This window comes from Oncorhynchus tshawytscha, linkage group LG09 (genome assembly GCF_018296145.1).
Source record: "Oncorhynchus tshawytscha isolate Ot180627B linkage group LG09, Otsh_v2.0, whole genome shotgun sequence".
In the NCBI taxonomy this organism is placed as follows: Eukaryota; Metazoa; Chordata; class Actinopteri; order Salmoniformes; family Salmonidae; genus Oncorhynchus; species Oncorhynchus tshawytscha.
In genome coordinates this window covers 84,184,942-84,201,214 of record NC_056437.1, presented here as the reverse complement: position 1 = coordinate 84,201,214, position 16,273 = coordinate 84,184,942, and the positions used below count along the sequence as shown (strand labels likewise).

Genomic DNA, 16,273 nt, shown 5'->3' with positions numbered 1-16,273 from the left:
ATTCTACCAGACAACCAGTGTTGGGCACTGAACTGTTGAATGCGCCTAACGGGATAAGGAGAGATGGCATGGAGCAGACAGGTCAAGAATCGCAGGGTGCTTCGAATAACACATAATCTAGTTAAGTATCTGAAATTGATCATTTATTAGAAGTAATTCACATTGGATGTATTTATTTATTTTTGGAAGATAATTTTTTTTGAAACTAGCGATCGTGTAGCTGTCCCGAACGTGGATACATTGTATCTGATTCTGACCAACTAACTTCTGTTCATGAAAACAATTTAGCAACAATTGTATCGAACGGATTACAGTCGTATTTTGTGTTTCTGATATTGTTGAGTTGGAAATTCGGAATATAACTGTAATTTGAAAGCGAGTGTATTTTGGAAGATGCCTGATGTCTAATGCCACTGGACGAGAATAACTTTTCTCCACGTCGTGCTTCTTTACGAAAACTTGTCAGAGTTAGTTTACAAACTGCCTGAACTGACAAATTCCTAGTTGGTTTCATCACCACGAGAAAGTGTGGATTCCAGTGTCAAATACCACAATGGACTGAGTATATTTGTCACAAATAGTTTATTTTGAGAATAGTGCCTTACCGTGCTTTCTAGGGAGCACTTTGACCTATAATATAGCCTACATCTGAACTAAGTCGTGATGATTTCGGAGGAACAGAGTAGTCATGTATCCAAGCAAGCCCTCAACTTTCCAGTGGGCCTATTGATCCGCTCGCCAAAGAAGAGCCTGGCAAAGCTGGGGAGGAATCCAAGCAATGGATCCCTGCAGTAAGTCATTATTTATATCCAGTGTGTCTACTTTGCAGAATAGGATTTCAGTTTTGTTACATGCAGCTGCCTGGGATTTTGTATATTCAAATGGAGGTATGGCCTTCAATAGAAATATAATTTATTTGTAGAGAGGTGCTCGAACTACTGTCCTCTTATTAATTACCCATTAATTTTGTGTCCTCTCTTGAACTCTCACTTTCATTTACATCTGCCTTGCTCTCTCTGTTTCACTCTGTCACTATCTATATCTCTGTCTCTTATTTCTCTCTCTCTCTCTCTGTCTCTCCATCTACCCATCCATTTCTCCCTCTCTCAGGTCCAACACCTCGGATGGCACCACCCATTCAGCAGAGAGTACAGGCGTGAGGCAGCCGGCCAAGAACAAAATCCGCCGACACAACAACAGACTGTCAACGGTGTTCAACCGGAGCCCCCTCCTGCGGGGCGACAGTGGACAGGGGCATGTCCCAGATGGCAGGAGCATGGCGGGGGACCTGCAGGCTGCAGATGACCCTGCTGAGCTGTCCAGTCAGATGTCTGCCCCAGGTATCCTAAGGATCTTTGGCAGCGACATCTGCCAGGGAACCAACTACAAGAGTGTGCTGGCCACGACTCGCTCCAGTGCCAAGGAACTTGTCAAAGAGGCCCTGGAGAGGTGAGGGGTTAGGGATGCCCACTGGCATAATGTGATTTGTTAGCATTAACTTAAATGCTAACAGGCAAGCAGAAAGAGAACATTCTTCAAGGCTGAATGGCATGGAGTGCAATACTGCTCTTCCTAATATGGTGTGAACCATTGCAAATCACTTAAAGCTGGTGATATGGATATTTTACCCAAATGATCTCAAAGCCGTTTTATTTCAGGAGGAATTAGATCTTATCATGGTATTCTGACTGAACCTCTTTAATTGTTGCTTAGATACTGTCTGGAGAAAGAGGATCCCAGTCGATATGTGCTGTGCGACGTGATTGGCCAGACCGGAGCAGACCACCAATGGAAGACAGAGTGCTTTCGGGTCGTGGGTGCCCACGAGAAGCCCCTCATGCTGCAGTCGCTATGGAAACCCAAAGAAGGCTTCTCCAGACGCTTTGAGATCCAGAAGAGAGTGAGCGTAGAGGAACAGACTGCTAAAGAGACCGACACTGTCACTGCAGGTACGTCAACCACACAGGTGCAGCTCAATGACCCCACTAACAACAACCTAAAGCCCAGGTCATCATTCTGTCTCTGTTGGGGTGGCAATGGATCTCCTATCTCTGTCACTAACTGTAGAGTAATAGAATCCATTGTCCAGCTTATCATGAGACAGAGCAGGGGAGATGGCAGGCAAGTGAGAGGTCAGAGAAAAACAAAAGCTGCAGTGAGGGGTAGACAAGGTCAGAGTGTCCCCTCTCTCTTATCTGGGATTGACAACAGGGTCCCAACAGGTCCCTCTGAAGCCCCCAGGGCAGGGAACTGGCTGTGGCTGTATAAGCTTTTTCCGCTGGGACCTGAATGTCTCCACCGTTCCACATGTTATTCTTTCCATCAGAGCTTCCTGCACACTGGACACTTTGTGGTCTTGTTGACTTTGGCGTGCGTTTGTTGTGATTCTCAGTTTTCATCAAACCCCACATCACCCTCCACTCTCTTTGCTCCACTCTGATTGGGGGAAGCTGGGGGAAGTTGCCCCCTCTGCAGGCCTGACCAGCCCCCCTGACACAGTGTGGCAGAACAATGTGGAAGAACGCCCACTTCCACAGCTGATAAGGCCTGGGAGCAGGAGCTGTTAGCTGGTGTGAAGCTGAGCTCTCTGGACATTCCATGGTGCTTAATGGCTCCAAATGAGCTGAATAGTGTTTACGTTGCGGTACATCAGCCCAAAAGCCAGGAACGCCTGTTGATATCAGATAGAGGACAACACCTCTCACTACACCTCCAGATTTCCTCTCCTTTCCCTTCTATGTTTGGTTTGACTGAGAGCCAACTCAGTAAACATTATGATATGGTGGTGTGTGATGGACTGGAATGATTTGATGGAAGATCTCCACTAATAGTTTATTGAGTGTTTAGCATACGGTGAAGTTTCAGTTTATGCATAGATGATGAAGTTTATGTTACATTGACTATATCAGGACACAATCAATGATTTTGTAATAAACTATGAATACATGATTAATAATCACTTCTCTGCATCTAGTCTCATCCTCCCTCTCTCCCGTGCTCCTCTCTGCCCCAGGTATCAACGCCCAGGCTCGTAAGCTCCAGAAGGGCCGTTCGCGGGTCACCTCTCTGTTCATGGACGGCAGTGGTGAGGATGTGGAGGGCCTGGGGATGTGGAGGAGTCTCAGTGAGATGGACCTGTCTGCCATGGAGAAGGAGGCCGTGCGGGCCCAGCAGAAGGCCCAGCTCATCAGGGAGGACCCGGAGGCCGAGGCCGACAAGGAGGCCCTGCGTCTGGGCATGGAGAAGGAGGAGACGGAGAGCAGTGACGACAACACCACCCAGTACTCCATCCACCCGCCCTTTGACTTCCCCTACTTCCTGCTGCTGCAGGGATACAGCTACAGACAGGTAGGAAAACTGGGAAGTGAAGCTGTTGCCACTGTTATGCATTAAACCCAGATGCATTTGTTTGTCTATCGGATTATTGATTCACTTAAATGATGAGTAACTTTAATGAAAGGATTGGCTTCAGTTTACACAGCTGAAGTCAATTTGTTAGATAAGAGTCAGTCTTTTCTTGAATAGTTAGGCTCAGAATAGGTTTGTACGGTTGGAGAATGTGTCCGGCTGCGACAGAGAGATGTCATGTTGAAATCCTTCACAGAGGGCCTGGGCAGCCAGATAGCAGTAGCTGTAATTGGTTGAGCCGGATGGCTGCTCCATTGAAGACCTTTCAAGGTTCTCAAGTGTCTCTTGGCAGGGTGGCAGAAACACTGTGACGAAAGGCTTATCAGAGACACAGAGGCGTAAACAAGTGTACTCCACTACACTATAGAAGCTCCCACTGAACCTCTTAGGTTAAGACCTGGGGTTAAAATCCCCAGAAACAGAGAGAGACAGTGAGAGAGAGGAGCAGAGAGCAGAGGGCTTTAGCTGCAGTGATAATGCTATAACAGGGACAGCGAGAGACTGAGTCTTCCTGCTGGATTACAATGGGCTCAGAGTATTGGACTCAGAGCCACGAGCTCAAGCAGAGTCGGAGTAGACTGGCATGTTGTGGACAGGTGATCCTTGTGTCCACACACTGAGTGGGCCAGCCTGGGTCATGTACTGGAGAGGCGGGAAGACGGAGCTGGCCCTGGCCCAGCAGTGGAGTTCCCACACTGGGATGTGTTGTCTGTCGTCAGGGCTCGTTGAATAGATAAGGAACACTGTGTTCACAATCACAGTTCAGCTCAGCCCTGCTGGCTCTGCAGTGGAGGTGGAGATAGGCCTGATTAAAGGTACATAGTATTAGAGAATAGAGCAGAAGGAACACTGTAATGTCTAAACAAACTCAGTGGATGTCACGTACACATGCCTAGCTTACACATTTGCACACAGGCTCGTGCATGCCAGAACACACATGCACATTTAGGCACAAAAGCTGCACATTCAACAAAAATATACATATATTCCTTTCAAAAAGAGATTCTGTGGGTGACAGATTTTTTCTGCACTTTTATTCCTTTACAAAACATTCTGGATATTTCAATGCAAAACCAGAGTGAGAGTGGCAAGCTGTGGCCTAAGCAGAGAGCCAGAAGGCCAGAGAGCCAGAGGGCCAGAGAGCCAGAGAGCCAGAGAGCCAGAGGGCCAGAGAGCCAGAGGGCCAGAGAGCCAGAGAGCCAGAGCCAGAGAGCCAGAGAGAGAGCCAGAGAGCCAGAGAGCCAGAGGGCCAGAGCCAGAGCCAGAGAGCCAGAGAGCCAGAGAGCCAGAGAGCCAGGGCCAGAGCCAGAGAGCCAGAGAGCCAGAGAGCCAGAGGGCCAGAGAGCCAGAGAGCTAGAGGGCCAGAGAGCCAGGCTCATTCCTAGAAACAGGAAATGCTGCTGCTCTCTGTTGTTTGATCCTCATTGTGGAGACTGCTGAGTGTGCAGGACACTGGGTGGGGTGTGCCAGATACTGGGGGAAGTACTGAGCCCGCCCCTGGTCTGGCCACTCGACAACAATAAGTCACTCATATATCAGTCCTATGGAATAGAAATGTTCCAGCTCCATAAATGAAATAGTTTTTCTCAGGCTTGACTAGTTATTTTCGAAAAGTGTCTTTGTGTTTCCAGACCAGAATTTCCTGAACTTAATCACCTGTGAACCATGAGAGCTGTAGTGGATTTGATTTCCTTGTAAGTGTTGTTGTTCAAGTGCAGGTCAGTGTAGTCACAATTCGCATTGACTCACAGCTATTAACTCCCTTCCTAGACAGTTTGATCTATTCTGCCAGATATCATGTGCAGGAAAATAAATACCATTTAACCATTTAGTTAGTTAAGTGTATGTGCTCAAACACACTGCTCAGTGGCTGATTGGCTTCCGTGCCAGCTGGGATGATACAGTATCATGACCTGCCTGAAAGGCTCTGCATGGTCAATCCGTGTCTGAAGTGGCCGTACAGCATTTACTGCGATGCAGCCTCTGCAGACGTCAGGGCTTTCATACTTGCGCTTAGAGGAGAAGAGCAGGGTTATAGTGAAGGAAGTTGTCAAGGAAGTGAGTTTGTGGTTATACATGACGTACCGCCCCCACCTACCGTCAACAAATCATGTCAATGTGGAGCTATAAGGAGCCCTCCGCATTGTTACAAGATTTAAGAGGTGCGATGCGGTACGGAGCTTGATTTGGCCTCTGCATGCCTCTGGAGGCTCAGCAATTGCGACACACCCTCCATATGGAGCCTCCGACTACATTTTCAGATCAACCATAAATTGCCTTTAATAGACTTGGGACAGATGACCGAGCGACGGGTGGTGTTAGAAGGTCATGACCTCCCCCACACTGATCATCAACAGAGGGTCCCCACAGGGGTACTCAGCCCACTCCTGTACTCCCTGTTCACCCATGACTGCGTGGCCACACACTTCTCCAACTCAATCATCAAGTTTTCTGATGACACAACAGTGGTAGGCCTGATTACCAACAATGATGAGACAGCATACAGGGAGGAGGTAACGGCCCTGGCGGAGTGGTGCCAGGAAAATAACCTCTCCCTCAACATCAACTAAAGGAAGGAGCTGATTGTGGTCTACAGGAGACCGCAGAGAGAGCCCGCCCCCATCCACATAAACAGGGCTGCAGTGGAGAAGATCAGCTTCAGCTTCCTCAGCGTGCACATCACCGAGGACCTAAAATGGTATATATATACAATACCAGTCAAACGCTTGGACACACCTACTCATTCAAGGGTTTTTCTTTATCTTTACTAGTTTCTACATTGTATGTATAATAGTGAAGACATCAAAACTATGAAATAACACATATGGAATCATGTCGTAACCAAAAAAGTGTTAAACAGATTCTTCAAAGTAGCCACCCTTTGCCTTGATGACAGCTTTGCACACTGGCATTCTCTCAACCAGCTTCACCTGGAATGCTTTTCCAACAGTCTCGAAGGAGTTCCCACATACACTGAGTGTACAAAACATTAAGAACCCTTCCTAATACTTTGCCTTCAGAACAGCCTTATTTTGTTGGCACCCCATCGGTGTCGAAAGCGTTCCACAGGGATACTGGCACATCTTGACTCCAATGCTTCCCACAGTTGTGTTAAGTTGGCTGGATGTCCTTTGGGTGGTGGACCATTCTTGATACACACAGGAAACCTTTGAGCATGAAAAACCCAGCAGCGCTGCAGTTCTTGCCACAAACCGGTGCGCCTGGACCTACTAGCATATCCCGTTCAAGGCACTTCAATCTTTTGTCTTGCCCATTCACCCTCTGAATGGCACACATACACAATCCATGTCTCAATTCTCTCAAGGATTAAAAATCCTTCTATAACCTGCCTCCTTCCCTTCATCTACACTAATTGAAGTGGATTTTTACGTCAAAAGGGATAATAGCTGTCACCTGGATTCACCTGGTCAGTCTATGTCATGGAAAGAGCATAATGTTTTGTATTCAGTGTTCTTTTTTTTTGCTCATTCTTTCTTTTTGGGGGGAGATTATGTGTGTATTGTTTTATCAAGTGATTGTTTCATCCACTTCTCACTCCCCCTTGCTGCTCCTTCTATGGACAGTCTACCCCCCCACCCCCACCCCAAATGGACACTTACCCTGCCCCCACATTTATCATTGCTACAGTTGTAAATGTGTATAAAATATTATTATTATTATTATTATTATTATTATGGTCTAATTCACTTCTCTTTTTCTATCCTGCACTGTTGGAGCTCAGAGCATACGAATTTCACTGTACCTTGCGATAACATCTGCAACCCTGCGCATGTGACTAATAAACTCTTTTTTTTTAAATTACAAATCTGTAAATCTGTGTACTTTGATTTGATTTAACATGGACTTATGGTTTCACACCTAAGCCCTTCCATTCCTGTCCCTCCACCACACTGCCAGTACATGCTTATCCTGGATCTGTTCTGTCCTCACATAACACACACCTCTAATGCGCCTGCTTGATCAATCTCCAAACGATTACACAACTTCTCTATTAAAGTCCTAGGTCTTTTATTTGCACTTTGTATTGTGGTGTCAAAGTGCATGTGTTTAGTTTGTAGTTAGGTACTAGGCAGGAGCAGTGTAATTACAGTGTAGTTAATACATAGTAGTTACTAATGATCATAGCATATTGCAAACTGAAACCAGTTCATTAATTAATACGGCAGTCATTCTCATGGATTCTGCTGGTTGACCTTCCATTGCCCCTCCTCTACGCTGCAGGACTTTGTCATCTACCTGATGAGCGGCACCACCACCATCTTCGGCTGCTGCAGGGAGCACTGTAACGGAGAGGATGAGGAAAGGCTCAAGGTGGACATCCTCCTCTTTGCCCCGGACATTCTTCCCCAGCACTGCTGTGTCAGGCGCCTGGACTCTACCAACTCCTTCCCGGGGGACACCAAGCGGACTCTGACCCTGCTGAAGCCCCTCCACGGAGCCCCCGTCACCCGGAATGGTTTCCTCCTGAAGGAGGAGGTGGAGCTGACCCCTGGGGACCTGGTAGGTCTGGGCCGACACTACCTGTTCATGTTTAAAGACCCTACCGCCGCCCCAGGGGCCCCACATACCCCTCTCTGGATGAAACAACTCTGCCCCGCCCATGGCGGAGGAGTGGGAGTGTCATCCACCTGTCAATCATGTGGCTCCGCCCTCCCCATGAAATGGCCTAGGGTCCAGAGGAAGCCGGCTCCTCCTCGGTGGAAGGACCCAGAGGGTGGAGAGGTATCTCTGAGCTATGAGTTGGAGCAGGAGGACAGGGTCCTGCAGGAGGTCCTGGTCATGGTGGACCCCAATGGGGACGAGGCCAAACTGACCCCTGCCTTCCTGCTGAGCCTGTCCATCCAACACTCAGCCACCACGTTCCAGCTGACACACTTCCGAAGGTTGCTGCTCCGCATAGCCAGTCAGATCCAGCTCACCATGTGGGTAAGAAAACTATGCACCTCCACTATGCACAAAAACAATGCACTCTCTCCAGTCAAACGATTGACCTTTTATATCATCACACCACAAATAAACATTGAATGGTTATGAATTCAAGGGTACTGTAAAGAAATAAATGTAATCAAAGGTGTCATCAGGATGGAATATCACTTAGATAGGCTTGCTGCTGGTTTGAAATTAACATCATCTTTATCTCTGTCCCCTTGCAGGAGAAGACAAAGGAGCTTGCTGTGATCCAACCAGAAAGGTGAGAAGGAGTCATGATCTCTTTTTTCATTTTACTAGGCAAGTCAGTTAAGAACAAATTCTTATTTTCAATGACAGCCTAGGAACAGTGGGTTCAGGGGCTGTTCAGGGGCAGCACGACAGATTTGTACCTTGTCAGCTCGGGGATTTGAACTTGCAACCTTCCGATTACTAGTCCAACACTCTAACCACTAGGCTACCCTGCCGCCCCTGTTCATACTTCTCTATATGCCGCCCATTGAAGTGTATGAAGTCAAAATTATATTTAATATTATATTATATATATTTAATATTATGGAACATTATTGCAGGGCACTATATTCCAAAGCTGTGCTTTAGCTGCCTGCTGAGAAAGGAGGAAGGATTTTTAAGAATGAATGTTTCATTTCATATTTTACTCAATTGCACATGGAAATCAAATGTAATGGTTTAAATTAGCATTCATTCCAAGGGATAGATTCATGATGTAAATAATGAGTCACTTGCAAGCCACTTTTAGTGCCATTCACCCAGTACAGGGTATTTGTTTGCTGTTGGACTGAACTCAGACCTGTCTATATGTCTCCACTTGCAGGAGCTTCAGTGATGTCCAGCAAGAACCAGAGGATGTGCAGCTGCTGAGCATAGAGGAGCTGATCCCAGGCCTGCGGCCGCTGGTGCTGTGGATGGCCAACTCCATTGAGCTGCTGCACTTCATCCAGCATGACGTTCCCCAGCTGCTGCCCTGGAGGCAGGAGGAAGAGGAGGAGGAGGGCTCAGAGCCGGAGTCAGAGATTTGGTCCACTAGGACTGCCAGTGAGGAGGCCATGACGGTCCTGGAGGAGGTCATCATGTTCACCTTCCAGCAGTCTGTCTATTACCTCACTAAGGTCAGTGCATAGTCACACATACTATAATCATACATTGTAGATGGCATTCCATTTGCTCCGTTCCAACCATCATTATGAACCATCCTCCCCTCACCAGCCTCCACTGATACACTCACCAATAGATTACATGCATGCAACATGCACACAAACATAGACACGTGCCTTGCACACACAATTAGCACACATACCGCACATGTACACAAATAATAACATCCTTGACTATTTGCTCCAGAAAACATTGCACAGCCCAAATAGAAAGCCATCTTTTGCCTGTGGACTACGGGAAGCAGGACTAGAGACCTTATGAACACCATTCTCCGTTTGCTGGTAGCATGCCAGACAATAAGCCATAATAAGCCAGGGGAAACATGCACACTCTCTCTGGCTCTCTCAGTAAGGATAGGCGTGTCAGATAGTGTCATCTTTTCCAGTGGAGTAAAGGACTACTTATCATCTTTTTAATATTCTGTAAATCCACTTCGAGGGTATTTCCAAAGTCTTTTGAAATGTTTACAGAGAGCAACAAAAGGTCTATCCTGTTCAACAGTGAGCCCCAGGAAGACACTCTCAGGCAGGGTTTACTGGAGTTTCCTATGTTTGGGCCCTATAACTAACTCTATGGCATTAACAGAGCACCATCACTGCCACAGTAACCCAGAGACCAGCAATAGACACCCAATAACACGGTTGACTGGAAACACCCGTTACCATGGCGAAGGTGCCTGGCGATGACTGTTCCAGGATGGGAGGGAGCACCGGCATGGGTGGGAACAGGGAACAGGATTGTATGTGCTGCTGTTGTTTTGAATGCTCCGAGACCACCTCTTCCTGTCCCTAGATTTCCGTTTCATGGCAGAAACCATTGATAAAAGAAAGCTTACACATGCCTGTCAACTTTCCCTGTTGACAGGTACATTTACATTTTTACATGGTGTGGAAGGGCATTTTCCCCCAATAGTTACAGGCTCTAGTTAGACAGTCACCGCTGGAGCTCAGGGGAAAGCAGGCTTTGTTTTGGTGGTGGTTGGATGTGCAGTGGTCAGGGAAGCAGCTGTAGTCCGGTGGAGAAGCAGGGCAGAGGAGTGGCCTTTTCCAAAAGTCTGTTTCCTACTCAGGAACAGAGGGGCAGTCTTCACATAGACACACCACAAGGAGGGATGGGCGGGGTACTCACTGCACATTCTGGGGTCAAGTGAGAGACACAGGCCAAGTCTTTACCTTAGATAAATTGTGACACTTTTTTGTGCCAGAATGACCCTATTTCTGTCAACAAACTACTCAAGCTCACACCCACAGCCATGTACTGTATGTTTGCTCAGACATGCTACCACTAGCTTCAAAATAAGGTTTTAACTTTGTTTATATTCTAAAACAGTTGGACATTTAATGCTGTACTGGAGAATACGATCCCCAGTTCCCTTCATTCGGACAATCTCAGCTTAATAACTAACCAGCACCTGTAGCTCTGCAGAACTGGTCTCTAATCTATCTAGTGACCTGTGGTTGAAGGAATGTATGTATGGTGATTGGGATTTAACAGGCAGGTCTTTATGATCTTTCAGAGCCTCTGAAGTGTCTGTCTTAGTCATGATATGTGCCTGCTGACCTGGCTGGCTGAGGGGTGATGTCATGGACTAAAACAATGGCAGAGAGCTGTGTCAGAGGAGGGAGGAGGGGGGTGGAGAAGGGGGAGGAGGGAAGAGGGGGAGAAGGGAGGAGGCCAGGATCTCTGCACTGTGACTCAAAGTATTTTTTACCTATTGAGTGCTCAATGGTCAGAACTTGGCTTCCTACTGTTTGGGTCCTCCTCACTTTTGGTGGAAGCAAGAATGTGCCTGTTTAAAGTTTATTTTGTTGAAACATAGAACAAGGGTTTTGTTTATGTTCAACCTTTTACCAGATTGTGGTCTGCCAGGGCCCTATATTGGTCAATGGTCATAGCAAAAAGAGTAGTGGAGCTGTACATGTTTCAGTGTCACCTCGTTTCCCCTTTCCCCTTTCTACTCACCCAGAGAGAGTGTGTGTGTGTCTGTGTGTCTGTCTGTGTGTCTGTCTGTGTGTCTGTCTGTTTGTCTGTCTGTCTGTCTGTCTATGCAGGAAAAGGGGGGTATGGGTGCTCCCATCCAGAAAGATAGATGACTCCTCATGGATAAAGCCATTGCCATTGAGGGCTTCCACCATTTTAAAGTAGTCAACTGGGTAGGGAGGAATCAGCCAATGAAGAAGAAGACAATGTGCTACTTTAAAATGGAGATAGCCTCAATCGAGCTGCCCATGCTGTCCCAGACATTATAATGGCACAGATACAAAGATGTGGCCTATATCTAGCTCTATTCATGCTCCTTTACTCAGTTCATAGAATTTTCAAATCCCTCCCCGCCACCCGCCCATGCATGAAATGAGCAATGACGTCAGGGTAGTAACTCCAGCACAACTTTTCAAACAGGTTGCATTCTATCAGACAACCACTAACTGTTGGGCACTGAACTGTTGTTGGGAAACAGGTTTTCCTGCTTGTTTTCCTGCTCTGTGAAAGCTTTCCTCTACCTTGACCAGTATGTGGGTAGTTCAACGAAGTGAGTGCCTTTTGCGTCCCTTTGCTATTTAAAGTGGAAAATTTCAGAACATATGCAACAATACACACAAATCTAAGTAAAGGAATGGAATTAAGAATATATAAATATATGGAAGAGCAATGTCAGAGCAGCATAGACTAAAGATACAGTAGAATAGTATAGAATACAGTATATACTGTACATATGAGATGAGTAATGCAAGATATGTAAACATTATTAAAGTGACTAGTGCCCCATTTATTAAAGTGGCTAGTGATTTCAAGTCTATGTATATAGGGCAGCAGCCTCTAATGTGCTACTGATGGCTATTTAACAGTCTGATGTCCTTGAGATAGAAGCTGTTTTTCAGTCTCTCGGTCCCAGCTTTGATGCACCTGTACTGACCTCGCCTTCTGGATGATAGCAGGGTGAACAGGCAGTGGCTCGGGTGGTTCTTGTCCTTGATGATCACTTTTTTAAATTATCTTTTTGGCCTTCATGTGATTAGTGATTCATTTTAAGCATGCAAGTAGAAACCCCTCAGACTTCCAGTCATTACACTAACGCTAGTTGGCATTGGTTCGCAAAACTACCACAAACTTCCTTCGTTTTGGACACAGAGACATATAAATGGTATCCACAAGTTCATCTGACTCTAGGAGAGTAGATAAAGGGCCTCATTGCCAGTATCCTTTTAAGGTCAACCCTGTTACATGAACTGAACTCTCATTTAAAGATGGTGAAACTATTCCTTTTTCAAAGTGCAAATAAAAAGAAACTAATAGTCAAATCATAGTGTAAAAGCAGGTGAGCTGGTTGTAGTCTTTTCGGCAATTTTCTGATGTTTTGTGGTGGAAAGCTGAGCGGGTCGAGCATAGACAGGCTAGATATGTTTTAAAAATATATATATATTTAGTGAAGCTTGCATTCAATTGCCCCTCCCTGTTGCATGAAAAAGCTTTGATTCCCCCTGTCACAAGGGGATTTATGGATGATTTAAGATGAAGTCGTCAACCCTGTTACGGTCAATACTGTTACGGTCAACCCTGTTACCTTATTTGGCACTTAAAAGGCACTTACTATAGTTTTTATTTAACCTCACGAGTTGGAAAACAAGTTTTTTTTAGAACATGTACTGTTTATGACAGAATGCTAAAAGTAGGTGAAATATAACATTTTTGTTTTTTCCAACAAGTTACACTACTCAAAAGACACCTAATTGGTGGAACAACTAACTATGAGACAAAACACTCCAGGAGAAGTTGTAGGAGACGTTCATTCTCATGCCTATTACTCACTGGCATTACCATTCCTTAGTAGTCAACAGCATGGGCTATTATCAGCTAGTTTATGATACTTGGCATTTATTATGGGAATTATCAGGAGGCTGGAGGGGGCAGAGAGGGGTTGAGTCACTGGGAAACATTTGTGTTTCTGTCAGGAATGGCAGTGGCACCAGTGTTATCAATGGGATTCCCAGGACTGTGTATGGTACACTGTTAACAATGGTGAGTGTCAAGACTGGACAGTCTCAGGCCCCTGGTTATCAGGCCCCTGGCTATCAGGTCCCTGGCTCTCCCCCTTTGGAGGGGAAGTGTGTCTGTCCCTGTCTGGCTTTCTTTAACCCCTCCTCCTTGGGCTCTGACTGTTTTCTGATTGGCTCAGGGAGCTCAGGGTCAGTGGGCATAGCCCTGTTGACTAAGTCACTGATTCCTCTGCAGTTTTACTGAATCTGTCAACAAATGTTTGCATGTTGATGAAGGTTTATTTTATAGAGAGTATGGCTGATAAAGTGAGAATCGCTGACAAAACGTCCCTTTTAAAGATCAATATATAATGCAGTATACTTTCTGTATTAGTGGTACTGGGTACAGTAGCTGTGACTGTAAGGTTTCTTATCTCCCTCTCTCTCCTCAGAGAGGTGCTGTGGTAGACTATGGTAAAGTGAGGTAAAGTCATGTAGCTGTGACTAACACCTCTAGCATGCCTCTCTCTGTCCTCAGAGTATGTACTCGGCACTGCCAAGCCTGCTGGATGGGAACCCGTTCTCGGAGAGCGGGCAGCTGCGTGTGCCCGAGGGCGTGAGTGGCATCCTGGATGTCCTGAAGGAGGCGCTGTCTCTGCTCAACGCCTTCCAGGTGCACTCTGACATCAGCTCGCAGCTCTGCGCCTACCTCTTCTTCTTCACCAACGCATCTCTCTTCAACTCACTCATGGAGAGAGGTGACACCTCCAACATGCTCTGTTTCTCATCCATGGGGTTTTGTAGGATCAAATCTTAAAATCCTCAAAGTCCTATCACAAGTATCCTCATAAAATACATACTGTATGTGTTAATGGGATACTTTGGGATTTGGACTTTCCCCAGAGTAAGATGGACTTGTGGATAGCATTTTTATGTTTCTGTGTACACTATGAAGAACGTTAGAGGTAGTTTCGTGAGCCAATGCTAACTAGAGATTGTGCAATAACTGGAAGTCTATGGGTATCTGCTAGCATGCTGCATCTTATAGAAGTTTCATTACACTCAATAGTTATGATCGAAATTACATGAGCATGTCTGAGTGGTGTTTTGTTCTGCAGGCTCTGGAGGTGGGTTCTACCAGTGGTCTAGAGGGGTGCAGATCAGGGCCAACCTGGACCTGCTGATGGACTGGATACAGGGGATGGGCCTAGGAGACCTGGCTGTGGAGTTCTTCCAGAAGCTCTCTGCTGCTGTCAATCTGCTGGCAACGCCCAAGGAGAACCTACTACAGGTCAGAGGGCACTTCCTTTATTTTCACTTCCTGTTTCGGTTTGGTCTGCTGAGTCAGAGCACTAAATAACACTGCAGCCAAGATGTCCAAAGCAGTCTGAATATATAATGTATCAAAATGGTATTTTACAGTGTATTAGACTGTACATCACCAAGTGTCTCAGTTCATTATTGGTACACTAATCTCTGTTAACCCAAAAGTAAAATCATTATTCATTTGGTCAACTGCGTGATTTACTTCTTGGTCTATACGTGTTAGGAATTGTGAGTTCCGGCAGTTTGCAACGTTTCCACCCTCGCAAAAATAAACTCTTATCCAAAGCCTCCTCCCCCCTTACGATCTGTGTGGGCCACACGTGAATCACTTGTAGCCAAGCAGTTTAAGCCCCACCTTCATTCAATCCTGATAGTCCATATTAGAGGTCGACCGATTAATCGGAATGTCCGATTAATTAGGGCAGATTTCAAGTTTTCAGAACAATCGGAAATCGGTAATTTTGGACATCGATTTTGCCGATTTTCTTTTTTCTTTTTCTTTTACACCTTTATTTAATCTTTATTTAACTAGGCAAGTCAGTTAAGAACACATTCTTATTTTCAATGACTTATTTTAACTGCCTTAGTCAGGGGCAGAACGACAGATTTTTACCTTGTCAGCTCAGGGATTCAATCTTGCAACCTTACAGTTAACTAGTCCAACGCTCTAACCACCTGCCTCACGAGGAGCCTGCCTGTTACGCGAATTCAGTAAGAAGCCAAGGTAAGATGCTAAACTTAATCAATCATAATCACTAGTTATAACTACACATGGTTGATGATATTACTAGTTTAGCTAGCGTGTCCTACGTTGCATATAATCAACGCAGTGCGCATTCGCGAAAAAGGACTGTCGTTGCTCCAACGTGTACCTAACCATAAACACCAATGCCTTTCTTAAAAACAGTACACAGAAGTATATATTTTTAAACCTGCATTTTTAGCTAAAAGAAATCCAGGTTAGCAGGCAATATTAACCAGGTGAAATTGTCACTTCTCTTGCGTTCATTGCACGCAGAGTCAGGGTATATGCAACAGTTTGGGCCGCCTGGCTCATTGCGAACTAATTTGCCAGAATATTACATAATTATGACATAATATTGAAGGTTGTGCAATGTAACAGGAATATTTAGACTGATGGATGCCACCCGTTAGATAAAATACGGAACGGTTCCGTATTTCACTGAAAGAATAAACGTCTTGTTTTCGAGATGATAGTTTCCGGATTCGACCATATTAATGACCTAAGGCTTGTATTTCTGTGTGTTATTATGTTATATTTAAGTCTATGATTTGATAGAGCAGTCTGACTGAGCGACGGTAGGCACCAGCAGGCTCATAAGCATGAATTCAAACAGCACTTTCGTGCGTTTTGCCATCAGCTCTGCTGTCTATGACTTCAAGCCTATCAACTTCCAAGATTAGGCTGGTGTAATGTG

At 45.7% G+C, this 16,273-nt stretch overlaps 1 protein-coding gene across 2 annotated transcripts in view; it reads left to right on the top strand.

Moving 5' to 3' along the window:
• si:ch73-281f12.4 (RA_Radil_like and Myo5p-like_CBD_Rasip1 domain-containing protein) overlaps window positions 1–16,273 on the top strand; it is a 29,549-nt gene continuing 13,276 nt past the window's right edge. For both annotated transcript variants that reach the window (XM_024433623.2, XM_024433622.2), the window contains exons 1-9: window positions 1–791; window positions 1,111–1,449; window positions 1,714–1,949; window positions 3,014–3,348; window positions 7,651–8,355; window positions 8,583–8,620; window positions 9,194–9,488; window positions 14,047–14,266; window positions 14,627–14,799. In XM_024433623.2, coding sequence (XP_024289391.2) covers window positions 664–791; window positions 1,111–1,449; window positions 1,714–1,949; window positions 3,014–3,348; window positions 7,651–8,355; window positions 8,583–8,620; window positions 9,194–9,488; window positions 14,047–14,266; window positions 14,627–14,799 — 2,469 coding nt within the window. In that variant the 5' untranslated portion in view covers window positions 1–663. The remainder of the gene's footprint in view (window positions 792–1,110; window positions 1,450–1,713; window positions 1,950–3,013; window positions 3,349–7,650; window positions 8,356–8,582; window positions 8,621–9,193; window positions 9,489–14,046; window positions 14,267–14,626; window positions 14,800–16,273) is intronic.